Source organism: Mustela putorius, unplaced genomic scaffold (assembly GCF_011764305.1).
Source record: "Mustela putorius furo isolate JIRA1106 unplaced genomic scaffold, ASM1176430v1.1 tig00000407_pilon_pilon_pilon, whole genome shotgun sequence".
NCBI classification, from domain to species: domain Eukaryota; kingdom Metazoa; phylum Chordata; class Mammalia; order Carnivora; family Mustelidae; genus Mustela; species Mustela putorius.
In genome coordinates, this window is record NW_025421373.1 from 26,321,888 (window position 1) to 26,348,286 (window position 26,399).

At 41.1% G+C, this 26,399-nt stretch overlaps 2 protein-coding genes across 4 annotated transcripts in view; one reads left to right on the top strand and one right to left on the bottom strand.

Moving 5' to 3' along the window:
• The window catches only part of FAM114A2 (family with sequence similarity 114 member A2), a 33,327-nt gene extending 33,240 nt beyond the window's left edge, over window positions 1-87 (bottom strand). Inside the window, exon 1 of one of the 2 annotated variants that reach the window (XM_004737764.3) lies at window positions 23-87. The gene's annotated coding sequence lies outside the window, so the exon portion shown is untranslated. Of the gene's footprint in view, window position 1 lies in introns of both variants that reach the window. The other variant, XM_004737762.3, reaches the window with a different exon arrangement.
• Window positions 49-19,255, top strand: MFAP3 (microfibril associated protein 3). 2 transcript variants are annotated; one of them, XM_004737767.3, is made up of 4 exons: window positions 49-156; window positions 1,264-1,437; window positions 11,459-11,923; window positions 14,918-19,255. In XM_004737767.3, the coding sequence occupies exons 3-4, from the start codon at window positions 11,629-11,631 to the stop codon at window positions 15,709-15,711; spliced, it is 1,089 nt and encodes a 362-aa protein (XP_004737824.1). In that variant the 5' UTR covers window positions 49-156; window positions 1,264-1,437; window positions 11,459-11,628; the 3' UTR covers window positions 15,712-19,255. The 2 variants fall into 2 exon arrangements, with proteins under 2 accessions (XP_004737824.1, XP_004737825.1); XM_004737768.3 differs by lacking the exon at window positions 1,264-1,437 and having other exon boundaries at window positions 76-156.
• The last annotated feature ends 7,144 nt before the right edge of the window (window positions 19,256-26,399 follow it).

The following is a 26,399-nucleotide window of genomic DNA, read 5'->3' on the forward strand; positions in this document are numbered from 1 at the left end:
CCTAGCCCACCGCCACCCTCACCGCCGCCACAGTCGCCGAGGAGCCGCTCCTAATGCCCCGGAAGTACTCCTTCCGTGCGAGGCGGTCCCGCCTACTCGAGCGCACTTCCGGGTCAAGCCCCCGCTCGGGCCAGAAGGAACTGAGCTGCCAGTCTGGTAAGTGGGGATTCTGTTGGGGTCGTGCGAGAACGTACTCGGGGTGCCAAGACGTGGGTTTGAGCCGATGGGTCGGGGGCCAACATGAAGGGAGCTAGGATACCCCCGGCCGTTTTTGAAGGCCAGGCTTGAGCTGCAGTTCACCCATCGTCGGTTTCCTGAGCATCGGCTACTTGCTAGGCATTTCCCTGGGGGCCCGGGACACACCGGCTTACAAGCCGCCCCTGGCCCTGCTCCCAGGTACTTGACATTCTGGTTCGCGGCAGACTGTAAACAAGTCAACAAGCAAACACTATTATCTGAAATAGTAGCTGAGGGAGGAGGGGGCGGGGAAGGCCTGAGTGGCTCAGTCGGTTAAGCCTGTGCGTTGGGCTCAGGTCATGATCCCAGTGTGTGGGGATGCAGCCCCACATCGGACTCCCTGCTCAGCGGGGAACCTGCTTCTCCCTCTCTCTCTCTGCCCCTTCCCCCCTTGCTAGTGCTCGCTCATTCTCTCGCGCTCTTTCTCTCGGACAAATAAATAAAACCTTTTTTAAAAAATAAAAAGAAACAATAAACAAAATAGCGGGGGGTGGGGAGATGTTAGTGAGTACTTTAAAGAAAATTAAACAGCATAAAGTAATGGAACAAAGTGAGGGACTAATCCTTAGGAAAATCTTGAGGAGAGCATTCCAGGCAGAAGGAATAACCGGGCCTTAACAGTGGTAAGAAACTTAGCAAGGTCAAGGGAAAGAAAAAAGGCCACTATTACTGGTGCAAAAAGAGGAAGGAGGATGAGACCAGAGGCTTCAATGGGCCAGATCTTGCAGTGTCTATGAGCAGGACAAGGAGCTGGACTTCTATTTGGAGAACAATGGGAAACCATTGAAGGTTTCTGTGGGGAAGAGTGGTGTGCTCTTATTTATGATTTTAAGATTAAAACTGACCATCAGAAAGATGCATCCCTTAAGTTGTCTTTGAGCAATGAGAATGCATGAAACCTGGATTGAAAGCCAGAAAGAGACATTAGAGATACCTTCACTGTACAGTTGTGAAAAACAGTCCCAGAGAAGAAAAGGGATTGGTCTTTTTTTTTTCTTTTAAAGATTTTATTTATTTATTTGACAGAGAGACAGCGGGAGAAGGAATACAACCAGGAAGTGTAGGAGAGGGAGAAGCAGGCTTCCCTCCCAGCAGAGTGGCTCGATTACAGGACCCCAGGACCACCACCCGAGCAGAAGGCAGATGCCTAACGACTGAGCCACACTGGTGCCCCAGGGATTTGGTATTTTAAGAACCCAGGTATGCCAACTCCATCTGTTGCCTTCAGGATTATCTTCTCAATGTTCATATGTAATAATTGTCACTTCCTAAAACCCTTCAGATAGTTTCCTTTGCTTTTCATGGTGCTTCTCCACACTTAAGGGCATCACTGTCATCTGGTAGCTTGTTAAAAATGCCTATTCAAAAAAAAAAAACTGTATAATTATAAAATAGGTAGTTTCCTCTGGTATTCTGTGCTAATGGAACTTGCATAGAATTGGGGGCTTAAATATGGAATCTCTGGTAAGTCACTTAACTGTGTCTTAATCTTATATTTAAAATGCTGTTGATAATAATTATAGCAGCAGTTTTTGAACGTTTTGGTCTCAGGATCTCATTACCCTTTTGAAACGTACTGAGAACACCAGGGAGTTAGTGCGTGTTTCTTAGATCTATCAGTGTTTACCATTTTAGGTATCAAAACAACTTTCAAAAATTTACATATGATAATAAATTCATTATGTGTTAACATGGGTAGCATTTCTATGAAGAATATTTCCCAAAACAAAAATAATCATTAAGAATGGCATTGTTTGGGGCACATACGTGGCTCAGTCAGTTAAGAGTCTGACTCTTGATTTCAGCTCAGGTCATGATCTCAGCCCACTTCAGGCTCGGTGCTAGGCATGGAGTCGACTTAAGATTCTCTCCATTTCCTTCTGCCCTTCCCCAACCACCCCCCCCAACTTTTTCTTTTTCTCTTTCTCTCCCCATCCCCCCTCCCTCCCCCCAAAATAAAAAAGATAAAGAATGACATTTTTATAAGTCTTTTTAATATCTGGTTTAATAGAAGATAGCTAGATTCTCATATCTCCTGCGTTCATTCTTTTGTAGTAGCACTCATCCATAGCATCTGGAAGATTGCACCACATTGTGTGAGAATGAGAGTGTAAAGGAAAATAAGATTCTGGTATTATTATGAAAATCATTTTGAAAAAGTCTCAAAGACCCCAGGGGCCTCTGTACCACACTTTGAGAATCACTGGATTTCAATATTGTTAGGACAATCGAAGGAAATACGGGCTTGATTTGTAAGTCATTAAAACTATATGCACATTAAAAAGCCAATGCCCAGGCCTTTCCCTTAGAGATGCCACATCAGTAAGCCTACATGGGACCAAGAAATATTCATCTTTAACAAGCACCACAGTTTAATTTGGTATGTTTTCAAAAGTTACAATTTGAGAAAGCCAGTTAAAGGTCATATTCACTCTAGAGTGTTTTCCCCACTGAAATTTTATACATAAAAGCTATATTTCCATATCTTCAAAAGTTTCCATTAACACTTTCCAGAGACTGAGACTCTGGAAAATCAGCAAGAAGTTTGTGGCAAGTACCTTTCTAATGGCCAGGTTGATGAGCATCTGAATTCAGATCGTTTAATCCAGTCCTATGCCAAAGACTGAAAAAGTTTTTAGACTCTTGAATAAAGTGAAATTTGAGTTTGATACTCTAGAGAGGGTGGAATTTCCACAGGAAGATTTGTGGCGAGGAGCAGGAAGTTTCTAACAAAAGGGACAATTAGAACCAGAACTTTAAAGTAAAAAGTCATTTGGAGAGATTACAGTAAAACAAGTGTAGTTAAGGCTTTGAGCCATGACAGAAAACTGGGAAGATTGTAAGATTTAAGCAAAGAAGGGAATGATAATGATAATCAGCCTCTAGATGAAGAAACGGATCATAGCTAATTGGTAACAGGTGTAACTGAAGACTAAACTTCTAGATCCATTCCTTCCTTCAATTCAGCAAGCAATTATTCTGCTCACAGACACCACTGGGCTTCCTCCGGCTATTTCTGTTCTACCAGTTGAACCTTCCTGGAAATTATGATGCCTGACCAAAATTTGAAGCTTATCTCTTGGGCAGTGGAAAATCAATAGATCCTTAAATCATAATGACTTTCTTGGATTTGTGTTTAGGACCAGTTATTAGAGGAGTGGTGTTGAGGTATAGTTGGAATTAGTGAGACCCATTTAGAAATTAGAAGAATAGTGTGGTGTGCAGGTAATGTAAAAGGACTGTGACTAGGGTGGGGACACGGTATGATTTAATTGAAAAGCATCTAGGAAGTAGAATAATAATAACAATAGCATGTATTTATAATGTACCCACATTAGTTCATCTAATGCTTGTAACTAGCCTATGAGGTCATTCCTGCTAATAACCTTATTCAGTAGATGTGCAAACTAAGGCCTCACAAACCCACGGCTTCATCCAGGAATAGGATCAGGCCCTTCACTCCATGCTCCTGACCAAGAAGCCTTGATGATCCTGTAACTTTGATCTTGTAAAACTAAGGAACTATATGTGTTGCTATCATCCAAGATATGTATATACTAGACAAATAGATCTGAAGGTGAGGATGAGAAGTTCTGTTTTAGTTATACTGAGTTTAATTTTTTAGACTATAGAGGGAAAAAAAGTGGGTAAGGAGATCATAAATCTAGACCCATTACATCCTATATCAAGTAGGTATTTTTATCATTTGCATTCAGTAGCTGCAGTAAATGCATATGGCAAAAGGGTATAAGGCACAGTTATAGGAAATGATCCTGAGTTTAAAACAAAGCTCCAGTAAATACAGAAAAAGGTGTTTTTCAGAAAATATGTTGAAGTTTGAGCTCAGCACCCATATGCGAGATATGAAGTGTGTGATGGTTCTAAGATACTACTGGGAGTGTAAGGGCTATTTTAATTAGGAACTTTTCAGAAAATGATCCTCAAAATGGTGATGTCTTTTGGGGTATTACTAACCTTTTTATGGTTCAGATCTCTATAATAATGCTTGAGTATAATCAGAAGAGTTTTATGTTTGTTCTTTGCAAAGAATGGAGGAGTAGTAACAATCTGCTCTTCATTTGCTTTTTCTCCCCCTTGCCAAGTTGGAATGCCACTTTGGTCCATTTGTGTGCCAGCCATGAGGGATCTTCTCCATTTTCTAAGTATAACAGTGCAGGCAGAGAAAAGTAGATGAGCTGTAAATACAACCTAGAACACATTTAATTATGGGGAATAAAGCATTAATATCCCAGTATACTTGAAAGCAGTACCATCTGGGTATCCGTGTTTTTCCCCACTTTGTATTATCCCACAACTATTTCTGCAAACAGCAGTTTCCTCAGCCAACTTAACATTGAGCCATGAGCACGGAAATCAGCTACATTACTTCCTTATTTACTTCTGTTGAGAATTGGAGCTGAATGGAAATATTTCTTCTCTCTAAAGTTGGCAGGAACAGCAACAAGGCAATCTGTTAGGGATGACAGCTTAGGGGCTTTTCTTTGTTCTTTGTTTCATTCTTTATTTTTCTTATGATATAGCCAATATTTAGAATGGTTCTATCGGGTAAAATCATCTACATTTCTGATTATTCATGATCCTAGAAGAGCTTGTGTTTTATTGTACCTAAAAGATGAAAAAGGAGTTGGATTAAATTTGAGTATCACTTTTCTGTTATTCTTATTAATACTGAAGAAAGGTAATAAAACATTCTACCAAGTAACTTCACCCACAAGTTTAGCATAGCCCTTTTTAACTGTTTATAAGGTCGCACTTTGATTTTCCTTTTTGAACTCCTTCCTTTTAGCCTCAGATGTCAGCTGCAGCATTAAGAAATAGCTGTCTCAGTTGGTAGAGCTCACAGCTGTTGATCTCAGGGTCGTGAGTTCAAGCTCCACATTGAACGTGGAGCCTACTTTAAAAAAAAAAAAAAAAATTAGGAGGCATGATACTATTATGGAAAGCCCCAAAACTAGTGTGTAAATTCCTGAGGTATGAAACAGTATCCTAATACCTTGGGCATCCCTTGCAGCACCCATTACTTCATCTTCAGCATGATGGGCCCCTGATTTAGCTGAGCTGTTTGGAAATTATTACACCAGCTTGAACAGAATGGATATAGTCAATGTAATTTTTGTTGAAAGTAGCAAACTGATCCTGACACAAGGAAATTTAGGAAGAATAAATTTAGGAAGACTAGGAAGACCTATTCTGATTCCAAGGGTGATTTGTTCCTTCACTCAGTTTTCTGTCACTTTGTCACCTTCTCGGACCCATACCTTCACCACTGTTTTCTCTCCCAGTTGCTTACCAGTCTCTTATTTGCAAGTGGATTGTGTTTCAGGAGTTCAGACTAGAAGTCTTTTGTGTTTGGGATGTCCATGGTATGAGTACAAAGTGCCCAGGCTGAGCCTTCCTTTTATTGACTGGAGGATAATATAAGACCTGTTGTCCTTCTGGCATAAAATCAGTGTACTAGGCTACTTCTGCCACCTTTGACCTAAGAGCAGTTTAAAAGTGTTCATAGTATTTTTCTAAACCCTGTCTTGTAGACTCCTTTAAACTTCTAGTAGAGGCAAATGGTTGTGTCTCTACAAAATAGGAACCGCAAGTCTTGACCCCTTGGGTAGTTTGTGCACCGCACTCTGGTGGGTAAGGAGGAGAGGAAGTGGAAATCCATGATGAGGATTGCCTGGTAGTAACAGCCACAATTTAGTCACTTTTGCAAACCTAATCTTTTTTCTCCTACCTAACCATTATTCCATTTCCTTTCTTGTTTTTACATTGTCTTAATTTTTGTGGTTTTAATTTTTAATGAAATTGTATAAAGATGTTTATTTCTTTAAAAAAAAAAAAAAGAAAAGAAAAGTCATATTGGAGGGAGGAAGTAGAATTCTATGAAGAGCCAGAGCAGCACTTTAGTGAGTCTCTCTCTCCTCCCCTCTGCTCCCCTCCCACTCCCTCCTTCTACTTTCCATTCCCCTCTCTTCTTTTCACCCTCTCTTTCCCTTCTGCATCCCTGTGGTCCCATGTCTCTGCTTCTCTTTATATGTGGCCTGAACCTAACCGCCTCAGCTCCTTCTCTTTCTCAAATGGCCCTAACCCACTGTGTCCAAATCCAAATTACAATATCAAAGCTTCTGATTAGTTCAGTTGGCAAAAGGTTGACTTCCTCCTGGGCCCCAGAACATAGAGGTAGATCTCAAAAAAGGGAAAGGTAAGTTAGGCACATCACAACAAAGATTATTTACCATGAACTCAGAATTCACACAAACAGTGTAATATATCATGGTTGGACTCCCTACTTCAGTTTACAGTGCCTGTTTGATCCATATTACTTATTTGCAATGAGCAAAAGAAAAATATAAAATTTTAAATTATAGATTGAAATTAATAATTTCTCCCCTCAAAGATTTTTAAATCGTTGCATAGTATTCTCAGTGGAGGTGTTCTGTTTATCGTAAATAATGGTTTTATTGTCAGATGTAGATTTTTAAAGTGTCTAAAAGGACAATCAACAATAATAAGTAAAGGTTATTCAGTGATTACTGCTGCCAGACCCTGTGTTTTATACAGTTTCCTTCAAACCTCACAACAGTCCTATAGAACAGGCACTATTATTTGCCCTATTTTAAAGATGAGGGGACTGAGGCACAGGAAGATTAAGTCATTTATAAAAGTTGCAAGGCTGATTAAAGTCCATCAGATTCAAATCCAGGAAATCTGGCTCTAAGGATTGTACCTTGAACTTCTCTGCTACCCTACCTTTCTCAGAGGCCTACAATTCCCCTGATCCAGAGTAATCTAAGTCCAGAATGGAATGTGAGTGATAGTTCTCTCTTCTTAGAAGTGTTCAGACAGTCTGCAGTGCTATTGGAGAGGAAATAAGGAAGTATAGATAGTCAGAGTCTCTGGGTGCCAATCCATGGACCCTCGGCCTCAGAATCATCCAAGGAGCTAATTAACACCATAAATTCCGAAGTCCAAGTCCGGAGATTCTTATTCACTAGGGCTAGTGTGGATCACAGGAATGTATATTTTTAACAAGCTCCCTGGGTATTAGTAGTCAACCTGGGCTTGGTAATCATTTATCCCCACTATTATTTTCTAGGACAAGATGGTGAATGAAGATTTGGGGAGTTGGGGTTGACTCAAGGACTGCCTTTCGGCATTATGCCTCTAAAGTTCTCTGGAGATCGTTAGCATTGGCTGTCCCAATATAATAAGCACTAGTAAATGCATGTCAGTTTGAATAATTATAATCCCTACTGCATAACATTCTTCACTTTACAAAGGTATATCACATGCTTTATCAGATTTAAACTGATTTCCATGAGTAAATATTTATTGAACATGTGCTAGTTTTGAAGTATAGCAACAAAAAATATAGCCCGTATGCTTTAGGAACTCCTAGGTGAGATGGGGTGGACCTCCGAGCAGTACAGAGCAGCACATCCCAGAGCCAGTGAGTAGTGTAATGGTGACAGCTACCGGAAGTGTGGGGAAAAGGCAGCCAGCGTCCAGGTATCCTCTGGACCGCGTGGGAGGGAGAGCCAGGACTTGAGAGGAGACTCTGGGAAGCTGTACGAGGGAATTCCACACAGCAGCAACATTGCCAGGACCCCACTTGCCCCACAGCCCTCTCATATGGAGGCTGTTTATTCTTCCAAAGCTCCTGCATCTCAGCAGGGAGAGAAAGTCCATTTTTTCTATTTCCGATGTCTTCTCTAGCTGCCTTGATCTTGGTAGGCTTTCCCATTCCGACTCTTGAGCCTCCACATTCTTTGACCTCTTCTTGTTGCACAGCTATCTCCTTCACTCACTTCTGCCTCCCACTCCACTTCCAAAGTCCACCTCCAGATGTGCTGTTGGCCCAGACTGCTCCCCTCCAGATGCGGAATCATTCCCAGCGCTCTGGCCACCCCTTCTCATTACCAGATTTGTAGCTTTTTTTTCCTGAACACCTCCTAACCAGTAATATCTCTGCTTTTTCCTCTGTCCCCTTACTAGGACACTTCTCTTCCATTCTCGATTCCTATTTATCCCTCAAGTACTGTTGCAACTTCACTTTCTCAAGGCGGCTGTCTGTGACACAGGCTGCTCCCGATATTTAGCACTACCGTAGTGTCCTGTACTTTACTTCAGGCAGCAGTTACCATATTTTGCATGTGTTTTTAGTTAGTGTCTGTGTCCTCTGCCAGACTTAGCTCCATGAAGGCAGAGACAGTGTCCTCATACAATAGGTTGGCAGATAGAAAGTGCTCAGTATAGTATAAATGAAAATGTATAACTGCTAGTCTAAAATTGTTGTTCTGGGGCTCCTGGGTGGCTCAGTAAGTTAAGCGTCCAAGTTTTGGTTTTTTTTTAGATTTTTTAAAATTTATTTGACAGAGATCACAAGTAGACAGAGAGGCAGGCAGAGAGAGAGAGAAGGAAGCAGGCTCCCTGCTGAGCAGAGAGCCCGATGCGGGGCTCGATCCCAGGACCCTGGGATCACGACCTGAGCCCAAGGCAGAGTCTTTAACCCACTGAGCCACCCAGGCGCCCCAAGCGTCCAGGTCTTGATTTCGGCTCAGGTCAAGATTGAGCCCTGCTTAGGGCTTCCAGCTGAGTGTGGAGCCTGCTTGAGATTCTTTCTCCCTCTCCCTCTGCGCCTTCCCTGCTCACGTGCACACTCCCTCTCTGAAATGAAATGAAATGAAATGAAATGAAATGAATTGAAATAATAAAACTGTGGTCAAAACCACAGTTTTGAAGTAGAGCAACAGTATAGTTGCACTTCCCTACCTATTCCACCACTGGAATAGTATAGTATAGTATTCCAGTGGTGGAATAGGTAGGGAAGAAGAGGATGATGGGGTAGGTTAAGAAATGAGGTAGTATGGGGCGCCTGGTAGTATGCCTGCCTCTCTGCCTACTTGTGATCTCTGTCTGTCAAATAAATAAATAAAATCTTAAAAAAAAAAAAAAAAGAAAAAGAAATGAGGTAGTATTCGAATAAAGTAGAGTTGTGGGTGGTTTATTTGTTTTATTTTTGTTTTCCTGACAGAGAGGAGGCCCCCAGCTCAGAGCCTTTAGCAGACAGCAGTTAATGACATTGCTTTGTTTTCATCATATTTCTGTGTACAGTTACTTATATTTACAGATGTAATATAGACTTCCCTTTTGAAATAAATGTATTAAAGTAAAATAATGAGTTGACTTAATAAAAAGCAACAAAAAAAAAATCATGCCAATAGAAGAAATGAATGAAACTGGGAAAATGCTGACTTGGATACAGCTACAGGATACAGCTACAGGAACTCATTATCGAAATTCTAAGGAAGAGCACTTTTCAGCACGGTCATGTCCTCTCACACTTGGGAAGCAGCAGTCTAGAATAAAGGACAAAAGTTTTGTCCACCAACTATATATATTGTACTGAAAAAGAACTTAGGAGTTTATATGTGTCAAGCTCCAAGCATGGTGCCTGGCTTATGGCAGTCATTTATTTACTAAGTTTTCTTTCCATTGTTTCCACTCGCCACTCTGGCCCAATAGAGGCCAGGATTCCCTACTAACATACAGTATAATTAAAAGGAGCAAGTCACTGTAAAGTGAATGAGTTAGATCATTTCTGAAATCCCCGCCAATGCCCAAGTTCTTTGTTTCCTTTAGTGTCATTTTAGTTGGGTTTGGGGAGGAAATAGAAATAAACACATGTGTTCAATCAACTATGTATAACAAAGTCTGAAGTCTTTTGTTTATTCTAAATAGTCCACTCTTTTATTTTAAAGATATAGCAAGATAAAGAAGATTATTATTATCATTCAACCATCCTTTCAAGGGCTAATGAAAATTAAATGACATTTACAGCTTACTGTGATTCAGACTTTGAGGGATTTAATGGCTAAATACAATGATCCACTGCTTTTTATGTTCTGTGATCAAGCAGCCTTCATGTAAGTACAAAGGCGAGTCATTTCCAAAACTAATTATTTGGGGCCATTATAGGAAATAAAGCTAGGCATTTCATCCTATCTTTTACAGAAATAGAACTTGAAATTTTTCTTTGAGAGTCAGTGATTTAAAAGAGGAATCAAATTACCAGGAAGATGATCATAATCACATAAACTCTTATGCTGGGATATTTTGTTCTTTTTTCGTGGTATTTTATCTGTCTGGCACTCTTTCCCTGTGGTTTATATTTGCATTTCTACCAACTAGACATAGAAGATGTCAGTTCCTCCCTGGGCTGATTTTGCAGACTTTGAGCTAAAATTTGGTGTTCTCACAAACTTAAAAATACTGTATTTTGTCTCTTGATACTGAAGAAAGTGTTAACGGAAAATGCTTTTGTCCAACAGCCTTCTTCAAGAGGGGGGTTCTAAAGCCTCAGAAGTCAATAACTGTTCATGTGTATATAGTAGTGCAGTTTTCTTTCTGATAATAAGACAAACAGAAAACTACCTCAAGTATCCATGCATTATTTAAAGCTAATACATTATATACTTGGATTGCTCAAATTTTGAGCTCCGTGGTTATGATCATGATGTATCAGTTGATTTACATTATTGACATAATAACAGATGGTAATGGTGCAGGTTGAAATAAAAGATCGTTAAGCTAAATATTTTAGCCTTCATTGAATCCCTGTTGCATAAGATTTGTCAGAATAAAATAGAATCATAGTCTTTTAGAACTAGAAGAGTCTTTAGAGAGGTCTCATCTAGTCTCTCATTTGACAGATGAGAAAATGGCCAAGGGAGAATGCTACTTGCCAAGGTCTTAAAACTTGTTAGTAGCACAGCTGGGAGAATCTAGGTCTGTCTGCTGTTTCCTAATTCAGTGCTCTTTCTACTTTCTCTTTGTGAGATTTTTAGGTGGCGTTCTTTTTCTTTTGCTCCCTGATGTCAGCACCAATTATTCTTTTTTTTTTTTTTTTTTAAAGATTTTATTTATTTATTTGACAGAGAGAAATCACAAGTAGATGGAGAGGCAGGCAGAGAGAGAGAGAGAGGGAAGCAGGCTCTCTGCTGAGCAGAGAGCCCGATGCGGGACTCGATCCCAGGACTCTGAGATCATGACCTGAGCTGAAGGCAGCGGCTTAACCCACTGAGCCACCCAGGCGCCCAGCACCAATTATTCTAATCAATTTCACATCTATTCATTTCTAGAACATAAAACTTTCACCCCATTATGAGTCTTTGTTGGTTAAACTTTATATCTGGCTTTCTTTTAGGTTGGTCTCCACTCACATCTTAAAATCTTGAAGATTTCAGAATACGCCTGAATCTCCCACTTTTTTGGAAAACTCCCAGTATCAAGCAATAAATTACCCACCGTGCTCCTGTTATAGAATACAAGCTTTTGAGTTCTCCAAACCTAAACAAAATTTCCTTCCATTTTTCCATGAAGCCACATTGTTATCTGTTCACTTTAGTGTTGAGTGTTACTTTCCCAGCAGCTTTTGTTTTGGAAGATGTAAGCTTCAACCAAATAGCCCCCCGGGGAACAAATCATAGTTCCTTCAATTCATCATTTCCTCCAAGCTTTGAGCTCTCAGCAGGTTCCCACTCAGGGGATGATGTCATCATAGCCAAAGAGGGAACTAGTGTTTCACTCGAGTGTCTTCTCACAGTCAACCACTATGAAGATGTCCATTGGTACAACTCAAAAGGACAGCAGCTGGATGGCAGAGGCAGAGGTAACTATGCCAGGGTATAATTAATCAAGGTTACTCGTTTCCTATTACTTCTGTCTCCTTGGTTTGATGGCATATGCAACAAGGAATCTCAATGATGATGTGCCAGAGGATGGTTAAAAATTTTGAAAAGCCTGGAATGTTATAACTATGAGAAAAAGCAAAATAATTATAATTACTTAACCAGAAGAAGAAAGAAATAGAATAAATTTAAAAGGTGTTCACATGATGACAGGAAGCTATTGTCTCTCCTGCTGGTGAGCTGGTTTCCTTCTTCATTGAAGGTAGACTCCGTCAGGACTGCTGCAGACAGCTGTGCAGGCTGTGTACTGCACAACCCCATTCACCTAGGCTATAATGTGAATGGCCCTTTGTGAACACAGGAGGAAGGCTGACATACAGGGTGATGGCCCTTTGTGAACACAGGAGGAAGGGTTGTGGCTAGACTTAAGTAAATTTCTCATAAATTTTAAAATTTTGTTTGGAAATGAGTCACTAAAAATTTTAGAGGAAATCCAGGATGTGTTTTGTTTTGTTTTTCCCCAGGATGGTTTTTAAAAGATTTTATCTCTGTGCATAAAACTTTAAGTCCATCTGAGAATTAGAAGGGCACTGAGAAGGAGCTCTTTAAACGCTTCCAGCACAATTTTTTTTTTTTCTATGCTATACCTTAATTAACTTGAAACAGGAGAGCTTCTCTTATACCTTTGCCTCTCAGTCTTAAAAATCACCCAAACATAATAATGCACCAAGGTCTCCTTTTTGACAGGCCTTTATTTGATTTTGCTGTTTGTGAACCTGTGAACACATCCTAATCAGAACATTATTTCCATAACTAATATTCTGCTAGAAAACTTTAAAGACTACTTGTATTAAAGTACCTCAAAAAGAAATCACCGTGAAAAATCAATGGGATAAAGATTCAATTCTGGTATACTCCTAAGCTACACTTTCAGGAAAGGCCCTTCTTGCCCTTTTTGCTAGAAAGATAGTCTAACCTCTTAGAATACAAAGCATATTTGGTTATTCATATTAGAATGGAAAACAGAAAAGGAGACAGATGGTGTTTTCTTCTAAAGTGTATGCTAAACGTTTTAACTTTGTATAAACTGAGTTAACTGGCCACCAGGGGTTTTAAGAGTTTAAGTTGTTAGAACAGAATATTTTTAATCAGCTTCTTAAGAATATGGATCTTTTGAGTCAGAATCTCTAGAGTAGTGCCCAGAATATTTATTTTGAATGTGACTTGGGGTTTCACATTTGGACTCAATGATCTCAATTCTTACTTCCTTTGGGCTCTAGGATCCTGACCAAACATATCTGAGATTTGAATTATTTAGTCGGTGTGATCATTACAGACTGACCACATCAACAAAGCCTTGGTTAGGATGAGACCAACCAAGTGGAATGGCAGTTTCATCTTCCTTTTTGCCTTTAATTTGAAAACCACTAACATCTATCAATGATGCTTTCAGTAGCAGCTCTAGTAAACTGCATTAAATTTTATGAATCTCCAGTGAGAGGAGTTTAAAGAGCCTGTCAGTCTAGTATAAGGTTCATAAATCTTGAGCTATTAGCAGCAAGTAAGCTAGAGAGTTTACATTGCGGTGGTAGTACAGTGGTTGATGAATGGAGTGTATGTACTTCATCATACCTTGGATTCATAGGAAAGCCTTTCCGTAGCTCCATATTCATAGAACAGAAGCTTGTGGAATAATGAATATATTCCATAACTATATATTTTCCTCTTTGTTTTTACATTAGTGAAGAGATGGCTCTTAAATGTAACTATAGAATTCAGATAAATTTTGATGACAGTAAAAATGGACACAATCCAGAATGCTTACTCATGGGTGTACCATTAAAATTATCCAGAACCATAGAATCTCAGGGATGAAAGAGATCTTGAAGATTTCTTAACTTCAGCTTCTTAAGATTAGGCGCTCAGGTGGTGCTTAACAAGCAGTCCCCCAGCTTCCTCCAGGACAACACCTCTAGTCATTGGGACTCTGCCTGTATCCCAGGTTAGCCTGTCCATCCCATCTTTGAATGACTTTTGTAGTTAAAGTACAGGATATACTGAGAATTGACCACAAACAGAATTGCGTGGGCAGAGCCAAGTTACTAAAGGGTCTTGAATCAAGGTGGGTGGTGCGTAGGCTTTGCTTTTCATACTCTTGTGTACATGTTCCCTGAGTGCAGGTACCTTTGTATAAGGAAGACAGGCAGCGTGTCTTAGTTTTAAAACAGAACCCAGAGATCCTTTAGGCATCTTAAGGGCAACTTTATTCTCTTTGCCGGGCAGCTTGTTTGCCCTGACTTGTGACACATACCTTTTGGCTTGTGCTTTAGTTACTCTTGCCAGAAAATCAATATAACATCAACAAACCTTTTCTAAGAAAACAAATTAAATGTGCAACCCATGCATGATGAACCAGTTAGTAGTTGAACTAAATTCAACTAAATTGGTAGGGTTGTTTGTTTTGTTTTGTTTTGTTCATTTTTGTCTCTTCTTATCAAAAGTAAACAAATACAGTTAAATAAGAAAACATAAATCACTCAACCCATTACCCCAGAAAAAAAACCCTTATTTGGTATTTCTAAGGCATTTCCTTCTAAGATATGAAAATTTATAGGTCAGAGTTGTAGTGTGTACACACACACACACAAATACACACACTTTTTTTTTTTAAAGATTGGCCACATAGCATCATATAGACATACCTATCTCCCTGAAAAGCTTGTTATGTCTAGCCATGAAATGTAGCTATGGTTCATGTCAGAGAAGAATATTTCCTTTTAACGTCCAGACTGTTTAAATTCCTACTCTGGACATAAAAGTCTGCCCTTTCTTCCATGATGCAAACAAGTAGAAGAAGCTAAGAGATGAGTTAAAGTACTCTCATGAAGAGGTGGCAAATTTACAGTAAGGCAGTTGGCTTATTCAGTAATAGTATTCTTTATGCTGTAATTTTTTTATTTCTGTTGGGTTATCAGGTGGAAAATGGTTGGTTTCTGATAACTTCCTGAATATCACCAGTGTGGTCTTTGATGACCGAGGGCTCTATACATGTTTCGTCACGTCTCCAATTCGTGCCTCCTACTCTGTCACCCTGCGTGTTATCTTCACCTCGGGAGACATGAGTGTCTACTACATGATTGTGTGCCTGATTGCCTTTACAATCACCCTCATCTTGAATGTCACACGGCTCTGCATGATGAGCAGCCATCTTCGTAAGACCGAGAAGGCTATCAATGAATTCTTCAGGACTGAAGGAGCTGAGAAGCTTCAGAAGGCTTTTGAGATCGCAAAGCGCATCCCCATCATCACCTCAGCCAAGACTCTGGAGCTCGCCAAAGTCACACAGTTTAAGACCATGGAGTTTGCCCGTTACATTGAAGAACTGGCCAGAAGCGTCCCTCTTCCACCCCTTATTCTAAACTGTCGGGCCTTCGTTGAGGAGATGTTTGAGGCTGTGCGAATGGATGACCCTGATGACATGGGAGAAAGAATTAAAGAGAGACCTGCCTTGAATGCTCAAGGTGGCATCTATGTCATTAACCCAGGGATGGGCCGGAGTAATTCACCAGGAGGAGATTCGGATGATGGTTCTCTGAATGAACAAGGCCAAGAGATAGCAGTTCAGGTTTCTGTCCACCTTCAGTCGGAAACCAAAAGTATTGATACAGATTCTCAAGACAGCAATCATTTCAGCCCACCTGATGACATAGGATCTGCTGAATCAAACTCTTACTCCAAAGATGGGACATATGAAAGCCATCAGTTGTGAGCTCTGCCAGTACCTACAAAAACAGCTCTCACTGGAGAGCACCAAATGAAACAAAAGGAACCTGTTTCATGCAGGAAATAACATCTTTACCAAAAGATAACTGGGGTTTCCCCCTCATTAATATTAAGCACATCAGAATGTGAATTATTGCCAAAATCTTTGTAAAAATTCAGTGTTTTTCATATCTGATATTTCTCAGTCATTTTCCTCGAGCTTGATTAAATGACAATAAGATTTAAAGAAGCTTGAGAGAGAAACATAATGAACAAAGTACCACACTAACAGTTCCATGGCTTCTCTTCTGGTCATGGTTCTTCCAGTGCTTAGGGCTGCCTCTTACCTGGAGGCCTCAGTTTTCCCACCAGTAAGATAAGGGATTTGCATTAGATGGTAAGTCATTTCTAGCCCTGTAACTTCTTACCTGTCCCCGTTAAACGCCAGAAATCATCAGCCCATCTTGAAGTAAACCCTTTCTTAGGCTTTAAGTCCCTTCTTATGGAAAGGATCAAGCTGAGACTTTATTTTGTGATATATGCCATAGTGCATAGAGGTATGTGTGGTTTTCAGATGTTTTGCCATGTGGAGTGTGCAATTATATGTGCTAGGGTGGGTCTCTTTAGTGTAGCCAGTGTCTGTGTTGTTACACAGTTAATCAGGGAGCTAACTGCTCATTAATAAACTATTTTCCATGAATAAACTGGTCCTTTGGGGGGATATATCATGTCTTTTTAACTTACTGAAGTACCATTTAGTTCATTGAACTGGCATTGATTTCCCAACTGATCTCCAAAAGTGAGCAGTTTGTTCTTCAGTGCTTCTAGAATAAGAAACAATGTCAAATCATCTATCTCTGGCAAATCATGGATTTTTGACATTTCTGTTAATAGAATTTCTCAGGCTTTCCGTTTTTGAAAGTACTGGACTTCATAAGAGGTTTCTGTGTTTGGGATCCTATTCCAGGGGGAAAACTCAGAGCTGGGTTCATCTTTAGACTTCTGTCAATATTCTTGGCCTCCTTGATCATTAATATGGTGCTAAAGGCTGCATGCCTCATTAACTGGTTTATTTTGTTTATATTTTGTTGTTAAGGTTTTTATTTCTGTGTACTTCAGATATAGAATTCTGAGCTAGGGCTGCTTTTGTGGTCTCTCTTAAACGCACTAACCTGAACTGAGATTAGGTAATGGTGTGTGGTATATATGAATATATTAAATATATAGGCATAGAGATAGGTACCAGTACATAGGTTTATATTCACACACAAATGTTCTAGATATAGAGAGGGAGAAAAATTATGGATGATGCCACCTGAGTCAACTATGAATAATGAACACTTAAGACAGTATTTCTTGCCTGGCTGAGGCCTGATGTATAATAGAATTGTAAATATTCTTCAGAATAATTTCTTCAGCTACAGGAAGCTTGGTGTCATATGATTTTTAAGAAGTTGGCAGTGGAGCTCCATTTGGTGCTTGATGTTTCTTCATTTGGCTTCTGATTATTGAAGCCTTACTTGAACTAGAGGTTCCTGAGGGAAATGCTCAGAAGTGGTTTTATGAGGATTATAATTTAAGGTTTCAAATAGAGGAAGGCAAGGAAATAGAGAATGTAACCAGGTAGAGCTCACACCTCCCTTTGTCCAGGCTTATCGCAAGTAATACATCTCTTCTGGAGAGCATGAATGAATCAGTGTGCAGTTTTATCAGATGGCATTATGGATAAAGATGATAATGCTGCCTTTTCTGTCTCTCAGGCTGTTTCCATGGAAACCTCCAGAGCCAAACAAAAGCTACCAATCATTTAACCAAAGCTTGCCTTGGCTCGTAGACCTGTGTGTCTTTAAGGAATAATGTTTTCATACGGTTAGCTATGAGAGCAAGGGCTCTTCACCATACCCTAGATTACAGAACACTTTTTCTCTTCCCAGGCTGTTTCTCTTAAAAAATTAAAAATGCTAAAAATCTCTTGTCTGAGGTCTGTTCCCTGACGATCCCTCAGATCTTTAGATAGTAGTTCCAACCCTGTCCCAGTGTAGTGAGTTCGGGGTCATTTCTTGGAATGTAGCTTCTCACATTAAAGAAAATGGATTTATCCCACATTCTCACAATGGACATGAGTGTTTGGAACCTTAGGTAAACATATTGAAAGGTCAGAGTCCTTGGAAATGGGATTTCAGAAAAATAGAAGAACTAATGAAAAAAATCTAAGCTTGCATGATACTGTGTAACTATAGGCTACTCCATTGTGTCCTGGTTGAATTACTTCAGAAACATAATGGTGACTTAATTTGGAGGCCAAAATAACTGGATTATTTTTAATTTTCCAGTTTAAGGTGCCACTGATAAAGAATTACAGTAGTCAAAATTTAATTGGAGATGGTGTTACTTTCTGAAACTAGTTTCCAAGAGGAAGAAAACCACACATTATTATTTTCTGTATCTAATCAAATACTTTTCATATATAATTAATAGTTTCATGTTATCATTTTTATAAAATCCTTAACCTTTTGAACTTAACCTACAGTCTAAAAGTCTTTTGACAGTAACTGTGGTGTAATTAATCTTCTGTTTCACTGGGTTTTATAGTTAGTAAAAATGCCTTTACTCAGCAAATGTGTTTCAATAGTCCTGTCATCTCATTTATAAATTTTGTATTGTAACTTAATGAGCCTTATTGTCCTTATGAAATGAAACGGTGGCTTTGTGAAATAAATTTACCAAAAATACATATGTAAACATTTTTATAGATTTCCTTGCCAGCTGATACCAGGCAGGCATCTTTTGAGCTGATACCTGACTTGAGTTTTAGGTAGTTTAATAAGCCTATCCTCAAAGTCGCATCTGTTCTGATAGTTAAATTCTTGATTCAGGACCAATGAGCATTTGTGTTTCTCCTAACTACCCTGGTATAAATACCTTAGGAGTTGCTGATCTGAAATAGTTGTGAGAAGTTCCTTCTTTGCCTCACTTGACATGCATTTTGAAGTCAAAGCACGCTGCTTTCTATTTGGTCCTCCAGCCTCATGAACCCCTTGGTGCATTCCTCTCCACATCCTGCATGTAGTTTTACCCCAGATCAGACTCTGTCTCCCGGGTCCCAGAATAGCATGGGAGCATGGCATGCTTGTTTTCCAGAGCACAGCCAGTCATGGGTGCTAGCCCTGTCTCCACACACCAGCACTTACAACACAAGTATGTATCTCCTGAGTCATCGGTAAGAGAACACAACCTTGTCTTATCTAGCCCAGGAATTTTGAAAATGCTCAGCTTTATACATAAACTCCTAGGTTCTCAACACATTTCATAAAAGTGAGTGTTATTTGGTATGGTTCAGGTGACATTTAAATGGTCACCATTCTAATGAACACTTTCATTATGATTTTGTCCTTTCTTTTAAAAAAAAGTCATGCTTGAATATATTTATCGAATGTTCAGTGGACTATTATTTCATTTGTCTGAAATCTACTGAGTATATATTCATTTCTATTGTGATGGAATTTTATGTTAACGATTTCAAACAGGAGTAAATTTGAATTCAACTTGGATTCTTCCATGGCTGCGCATTTTTATTTTGTAGATAATTAGCGAGCATCCGTATGTTTTTGGTGCTATGGGCTGTACTGAGATGGATGTCTTGCCCACAGTTACCATGAGGAGGCAGTAAGCAGGCCCAAGTGCATCAGGTTTTCACTTCTGAGGGAGAGCATTCCTGGCAAAGGCCTAAAGAGGATTTAGCACATGTTTTGGAAAAAACAATTAGTATATAAAGTCTGATGAGATTTGGCATGTAGGAGGGGTACCTGAAGTATGAGCAAAGGCCGGCAGTGCCATGGGAGTGAAGGGCGATGATGGAAAAGCACAGGAACTCAGGAGACAGGCAAAGGGAACAGGTAACGCTACAACTCATCACCTAAAAATCACGGATCTTTCATTCTTAGAATGAAAACCTAGTTTCTTTGTCCCTATGGCAAAAGATCACTGGACTTTGGAGTCACGATTCCACCGCTAGCCATGTATAAATGTGACTTGGCCTCTTTGGACTTGAGAATGGAGGTGATGATACCTATCTCACAAATTTAACATGGGCGTTCAACAAAGTAACACATCAGCAAACACTGTGCTAGCTGTGTCATGCCAATAGAGGGCAAGGGGTCAATAATCGTGCATTCGGAGCATCAGCTTTGTTAGCAGCCATGACTGGTTGTGTTTGGAGTCAACTAAAACTTCCTCCAGATCTCTCTCAGTTATAGTTCCATTTGGCTGCATGCCACAGAATGCCAGTTGTGGTGGCTTACCTAAATAAGACATTTATTTTTCTCAAATAACAAGAAGTCCAGAGGAAGCCAGTCCTAGGCAGGTACAGGGCTCAAGTCCAGCATTAAGGACTCAGGCTGCTTCTAGATTCCTCTCCACCCTTAGGATGTGGCTTTCATCCACATGGTCACAAAATGTCCTAGATTGGGCTCCTCCAGGAGTGCCTGTGACAAGGATTCATCTGTAAGTAGTTGATTTGGAAGGTGATCCCAAGATAGAGTAGGGAAGTGAAACAGAAAAGAAAACCAAATCCAGGGTGTGTTAATGACTGGGTTACTGTTTTGGGCCACTGCTGTTCATTCAGTCCCATTGGGGACCTCAGGGAGCTCTGTCTGCTCCCAGTATATGTAGCTCATGCCTCAAAAGATCTCACCTGAAGGCCAAAGAGCTCAGATATTTATGCACCAACTCCCATCTCTCATTGAGGGCTGCCCCCAGGTTCACTAACTCTGACACTTTCAACCTGCCACACATAGGCTAGCATGATTCTATAACCAACAAAAGCCCTAGGAGTTACAGGAGCTTTCAGGAGGGAAGGCTGTGTTGAATATAGGAATGATGAGCGTCGGGGTCATGGGCGGAACACTGACAACACCTGCTACATGAGACAACTGCACCTTCAGCATCATGTCTACATTCCAGGCAGGAGGAAAGGTAGAGGGTCAAAGGGCAAAGACACATAGCAGCTGAGTCTACTTTTTTATCAAGAAGAGCGCTTTCCTGAAGTCTCACCTGACTCCTGTCAGTCACTGCCAGAGCTGGATTACATGGCTACCTGCTGTCACTGTAAGAAAGCCCAGGAAGAGGAAATGTGTATCTTTTTAACTGGGCATGTTGCCTTAAAGGGTTCTATTATGAAGGAAGTAGGGATAGAACAAAGTTGTAGGCAACTGGTAATATGCAACAAGGTCATCCTCACATGAATTAACAGGAGCAAAATAGGGTTCTGTAGGGGATAAAGTTGCAAGCCATGTTCCTTGAAGATATTCACATGCATCAGCAAAACAAGAATCAGAAACAAATCTTGAGTCTTAATCTTCAAGCCATCACTTACGTTGTCACGTTGTCTCCAATACGCAGGGCTCAAATAGATAATAGGATTCTCCTGGGGCATCATTGTCTCATCTTAATCTAGTTCATTAACAGATGTGGACTGACCACCTACTATATGCCAGGTGCTCCCATGGGCCAGGTACTCCACAGTGGCAGTGACTGGCGGGTGGTATCTTTAATCAGCGTCAGAGAACCCTCTCCAAAGCAGGCTGAGACCCAACTTATGAGGGCCTGGACATTCAAAGGTTAGAGGAAGGGGCATTCCAGGCAAAGGAATGAGCAGTGACAAAGCTCCTAAAGATCAAGTTTGGCCTGTTAGAGAGAAAGAGTAGAAATAGGCCTGCATGGCTGGTGAGGTGAGAAGGAGAAGCAGGCAGGGACCAGAAATACAGTGAAAAGACTTCAAACCTGGGGCACCTGGGTGGCTCAGTGGGTTAAGCCTCTGCCTTCAGCTCAGGTCATGATCTCGGAGTCCTGGGATTGAGCCCTACATCGGGCTCTCTGCCCAGTAGGAGTCTGCTTCCCTCTCTTTCTCTGCCTGCCTTTCTGCCTACTTGTGATCTCTCTCTGTGTCAAATAAATTAAAAAAAAAAAAAAAGGACTTTAAAGCTTGTTTTGGCTGGCCCCAGAAATGCATTTTTTTAATGAAGACATGCTGAAAGTACCTAATTTGAAAGAGGGGATTTACATATTTAGGGAGGAAAGTTTGATCATTCAATAGCACTATTTTGTCCTGAAGTTGTCTGCAGCTAAAGAAACAATTGTGCTAATTTCCTTTAAGGAATTAAACTCCTTCAGAGTTCCTTAAATTCCAATCATGTTCTTGAGTTTTCATGTTTTTGCTGGAACCTATTGATTAGGAAATATATATGTAAATATACATATGTCCCTCCATCTGCCTGGAAGATCTGTGGCTACGCCAGCGTGCTTATTCTTCCCAACAGTTGGGAACTCTGCTTTGCCTCCTGCTCAGCTGTGCGAAAGGGAGGACTTGAGTGCCCTGAGTGGTGATAAATCAGCCTTCGAGGGGCCTCCTTCTGATGGAAGAGCCACCCGCTGGGAAATAGTTTGTCCCTAAGCAGAAGGGAAGTTCATCAGTAGAAACTCCCTCTGTGCAGTAGTTTTGCCATGTGAATTTCTTTGCTCTTTCAGAAACCGCCGGCAGACCGTTGGACCATGCCTGAGGCTACTCCACTCAGCCCCCTTGACCCCTTGAGCACCACAGGCCATGCCTTTTCAATTTTTCAGCCAATGTTTCTTGCACGCAAACTAGGGATGCTACCAGAAGCGAAATCAGAGGTGATCTCTGCTCTTGGGAACTCACAGCCTATGGGGAGACAGAGCCTATTCAGATAGTTACATAGAACGTATGTAATTAAAAACTGAGACGTGCGCTAGAAAACGATTCAGTGAGAGCCAAGAACAAAGAAGCCTAATCTCATCAGAGGTCAGGGAAGAATTCCCTGAAGAAGGAACACTTGAAGCAATAGGCACAGCTTGAGGGCGTATTATGTTCCTAGCCCTGAGCAAGGAACTATGGATTTAAGTCATGGATCGCACTTAGAAGGAATTTGCAGGGCATCCTACAGGCATCTGTGGAAAAGGTAAGATGTTTCGGCAGTAAGCCACCTGAAAATGCTAAATAGATTAGCACTAGATAGTAAGTGCAGAAGAGCTAAAGATGAAAAGTCAGTGGTAGCAGAGGATGGGCAATATTTGTGGTTGGGGGGAGATTTGAGCTAGACACAGAAGGGCGAAGAAGTCATGGATGCGAAAGACGTGGGTTAATCTGATCACGGAACTCAGGAATCTTTGAAGGTGTCCTAGGAATGAAGCAGAAAACAAATGCAATTTCTTGACCCTCCAGGATCTGCTCAGCATCTGTCTTCCCAAGTTTATCATTTGAGGACCCTTTCACCCCCTTAGAAATACACTAGCCTTCCTTTTATGTTATAGTTATTCTTTCTGTGCCAGCTTGTGACCAGGTTGAGAGATAGCATCATGCTTTAGTCACCTATCTTCGTGGCCCCCAGGGTAACACGTTTCATATGGGAGAGACAGTAAATGTTTGCTTGAGTTAATACAATTGGAGGGGTGAAACTCTCGTGTTATGGTATATGACCATTGGTCAGTTTGGGACTTAAGGTTGAGGGCTTGTGGGGGTGTGCCTGCCCTTTCTCCAACCGCACTCTCTTCTTTGGTGGCATCACCCTCTTTCAAAGTTTTAAATGCCATTTTCACACTGGTGACTCCCAATTGGTATCTTTGGCTCTAAATGCTCTCTTCCAGACTCATGGATCTAACACCTCCCTACTTTGCATCTCCACTTGGCTGGGCATCTCTAAAAGGCATCTCAAAATTAATAAACCCAAAACAGAAATTTTGCTTTCCTGCCTTGATACCAAAAGAATACATCAGTGTCTACCCCCACCATCCTCTCTCAGCCAATGGCACCACCTTCTACTCATGTGCTCAAGCCAAAAACCTGTGTCATGTTTGAGTCAATTTGCCTTACTCTTCCTATCCAGTAGATCAATGCTTTATATCGTCTCACTTCAATATATCAGTATCTAATTCACCCACTACTCTCTCCTTCCATTGACACCATCCCCGTCGGAGAGACCATCACCTCTTGCCCATACTACATGAGGCCCCTCTGAGCTCCCTGCTTCCATGCTTCTTCCCAGGTCATCCATTCTCCACACTACAACGAGTGTAGGAGGTAGATCCTTCCTGTGGGTTAAGCTTCCTGTGTGTCTGAGCTCCTCACCTGCTACTCCAGCTCACTCATTACCCCCTAGTCATCCTGTGCTCCTTGCTTTTCCTCAGACACAACAAGCTTGCTGCCACCTCAGAAACCTCTGGTCTCATTCCCTCTGCATACAGTGATCTTCCCCAAGATGGGCCCTTCACTGGCTTCTTCCGGGTGTGCAGATCTCAGCTCATTTGTCCCCATTCCCAAGAGGCCTCCCTGACTACACCACAGAAGGTCCGGCCAGGGCTGGAGTTAGAGATGAGGCTACACAACTCCCTTTTATTATCATCACAATTTTGGTCACTGTCAGCCTTAGTCCATTTGGGCTTCTAGAACAGAATACTACAGACTGAGTGGATTAAACAACACACATTTCTTTCTCACAGGGAGGCTGGGAAGTCTGAGGTCAAGGTGCCAACAGACTGGGTTTCCAGTGAGAACCTGTTTCCTGGCTCACAGAGGGCTGTCTTCTCTCTGTGTCCTCACAAGGTGGAAAGGGGTGAGGGAGCTCTCCAGGGCCTCTCTTATAAGGGTACAAATTCCATTCATGTGGGCTTCACACTCATGACCTAATCACGTCCCCAAATCTATGCCTTCTAATACCATCACACTAAGGGGTAGGTTTTACCATATGAATTTGAGAGGATACAAATATTCAGTCTACAACACTATTTGATATTAATTTTTTATGTCTTTGTTTACTTATCAATCAGCAATTTCCCTCAGCTAGAGGATCAGTTACATGAAAACAGGGACCTAATCTATCTTGTTTCCTATTTTATTTCTAGCAACTAAAACAGAGCTTGGCACCAAGGTTGGCAGTCTCTAAACATTTGTTGCATGATTGATAAAGATGGATGGGCGAATACTGAATAATTGTGTGAACTTAAATCATTTAACATCTTTGCCTCCACTTACCTCCTTCCTGGATGTAGGTTGAAGGTATTATATTCCTGCGTCTCCTGAAACACAAAGGTGGTAGTTGAGATAAATGGGAAGGCTGACGGCTTTACCACTTATTATGAGAAAAATATTGAAGTGTATGGGCAAGGAGCCATTTGAAAGTGGCAATGACAGCCTAATGGAGAAAGAAATTCATTTGTTTTATTACCCGTGAACCTCCTGGGGACTGTGTAAGATGGGGGAAAATGAAATGTACCCATCCGTAATATAAAAATTCATAAATACAGCTTACATTAAGTCAAAGTAGAGTAATACTTTGTTTATCTGGCATCAATAGGTATTTTGCTAAGTGTTTTTTGTTTTTTTAGATTGTTAATGTTCCCATTATAAGTAGACTTTTTTCAATCTGACTTTTTTTTTTTTAAAGATTTTATTTATTTATTTCATAGAGAGCCTGATGCAGGGCTTGATCCCAGGACCCTGGGATCATGACCTGAGCCGAAGGCAGAGGCTTAACCCACTGAGCCACCCAGGCGCCCCTCACTCTGACTCTTTTAATGGAAATAGTTTTCAAATGAATTTCAGTGCCACTTTCTCAGCACACTAAACAAAGCCTTTTTTGCCGCTAACTTGGGGACATCATTATAAGCTTATATTATTATATTTGGGTATCAAATAGTGCCATACTCTGAAATTGCAGAAATGTAGAACTATTATGCTTTCTGGGGTCTCTAGTTTTTCTCTCTTCTCTAGTCGACTTTAACAAGGAGGGTAATTAGCACCAGCAGCAGACTGGTTAGTGAGGACCCTACCCAGAGTGATAAGCAAGAGGAATGTGGTCCCTGCGTTCCTGGAGCCACAGTCTGCCAGGGAAGAGTACAGTGAACAAGTTGACGACAGGAATCTCAAAGGCCTTCCCTGGTGCTTGAGAAAGGCCTCCGCAAAGAGATGGCCTTTAAGCTGACTCTAATAAACAAGTCGCCCAGGGGAAGTGTGCTGCCAGAAGATGGAGAAGCTTGTGTAGGGCCTGTGAACCCTGAGAGCCAAGATGCACTGGAGCAGAGGAAAGATGCCCAACACGGCTCCTGAGAGTGGCAGGGGCACAGGGGCCAGAGTGTGGGCCCCGCCTCCCTGAGGGCCAGGCTAGGGATTTGAGTCTTCATTCTAAAAACAACTGAAGTGCTTTTAAAGAGAGGAGTAACATGGTCAGCATTATACCTCAAGGTGTGTGTTATAAGAAAATTAAGCACCCACTAAACCCATGTGTGCTTTCACGCGTGTTTTTGGTTCAGACGAAGTTAAAATAGGTGTACCACAGTTCGTCCGCCATCCACAAACTGTGGAGTTGACAAATGGTGTTCAGGGTCACAGACATAGCGCAAAATTCGAGAAGTAGGTATTCAGGCTTGGAAAATGCAGGTTTCAGAAAGGAACCTCATTCCTGGAGGCCTGTGGCAGTATTGTTCATGTTGAGAGTCCAGTTTAGTTCAGTTCGACGTCATCTGAAGCTTCTGTTATAAGGAGAGGTTTGTTAGGGTGAGTGAATATGTGCTAGGAACAGAGGCCTGCCTGGCCTCGGGCAAGTCTCTTCCCCTCTGGACCTCAGTTTTCTCTCCTCAGAATAAGATGCCTAAGGGGCACCCCCACTCTCAGCAATGCTGAGA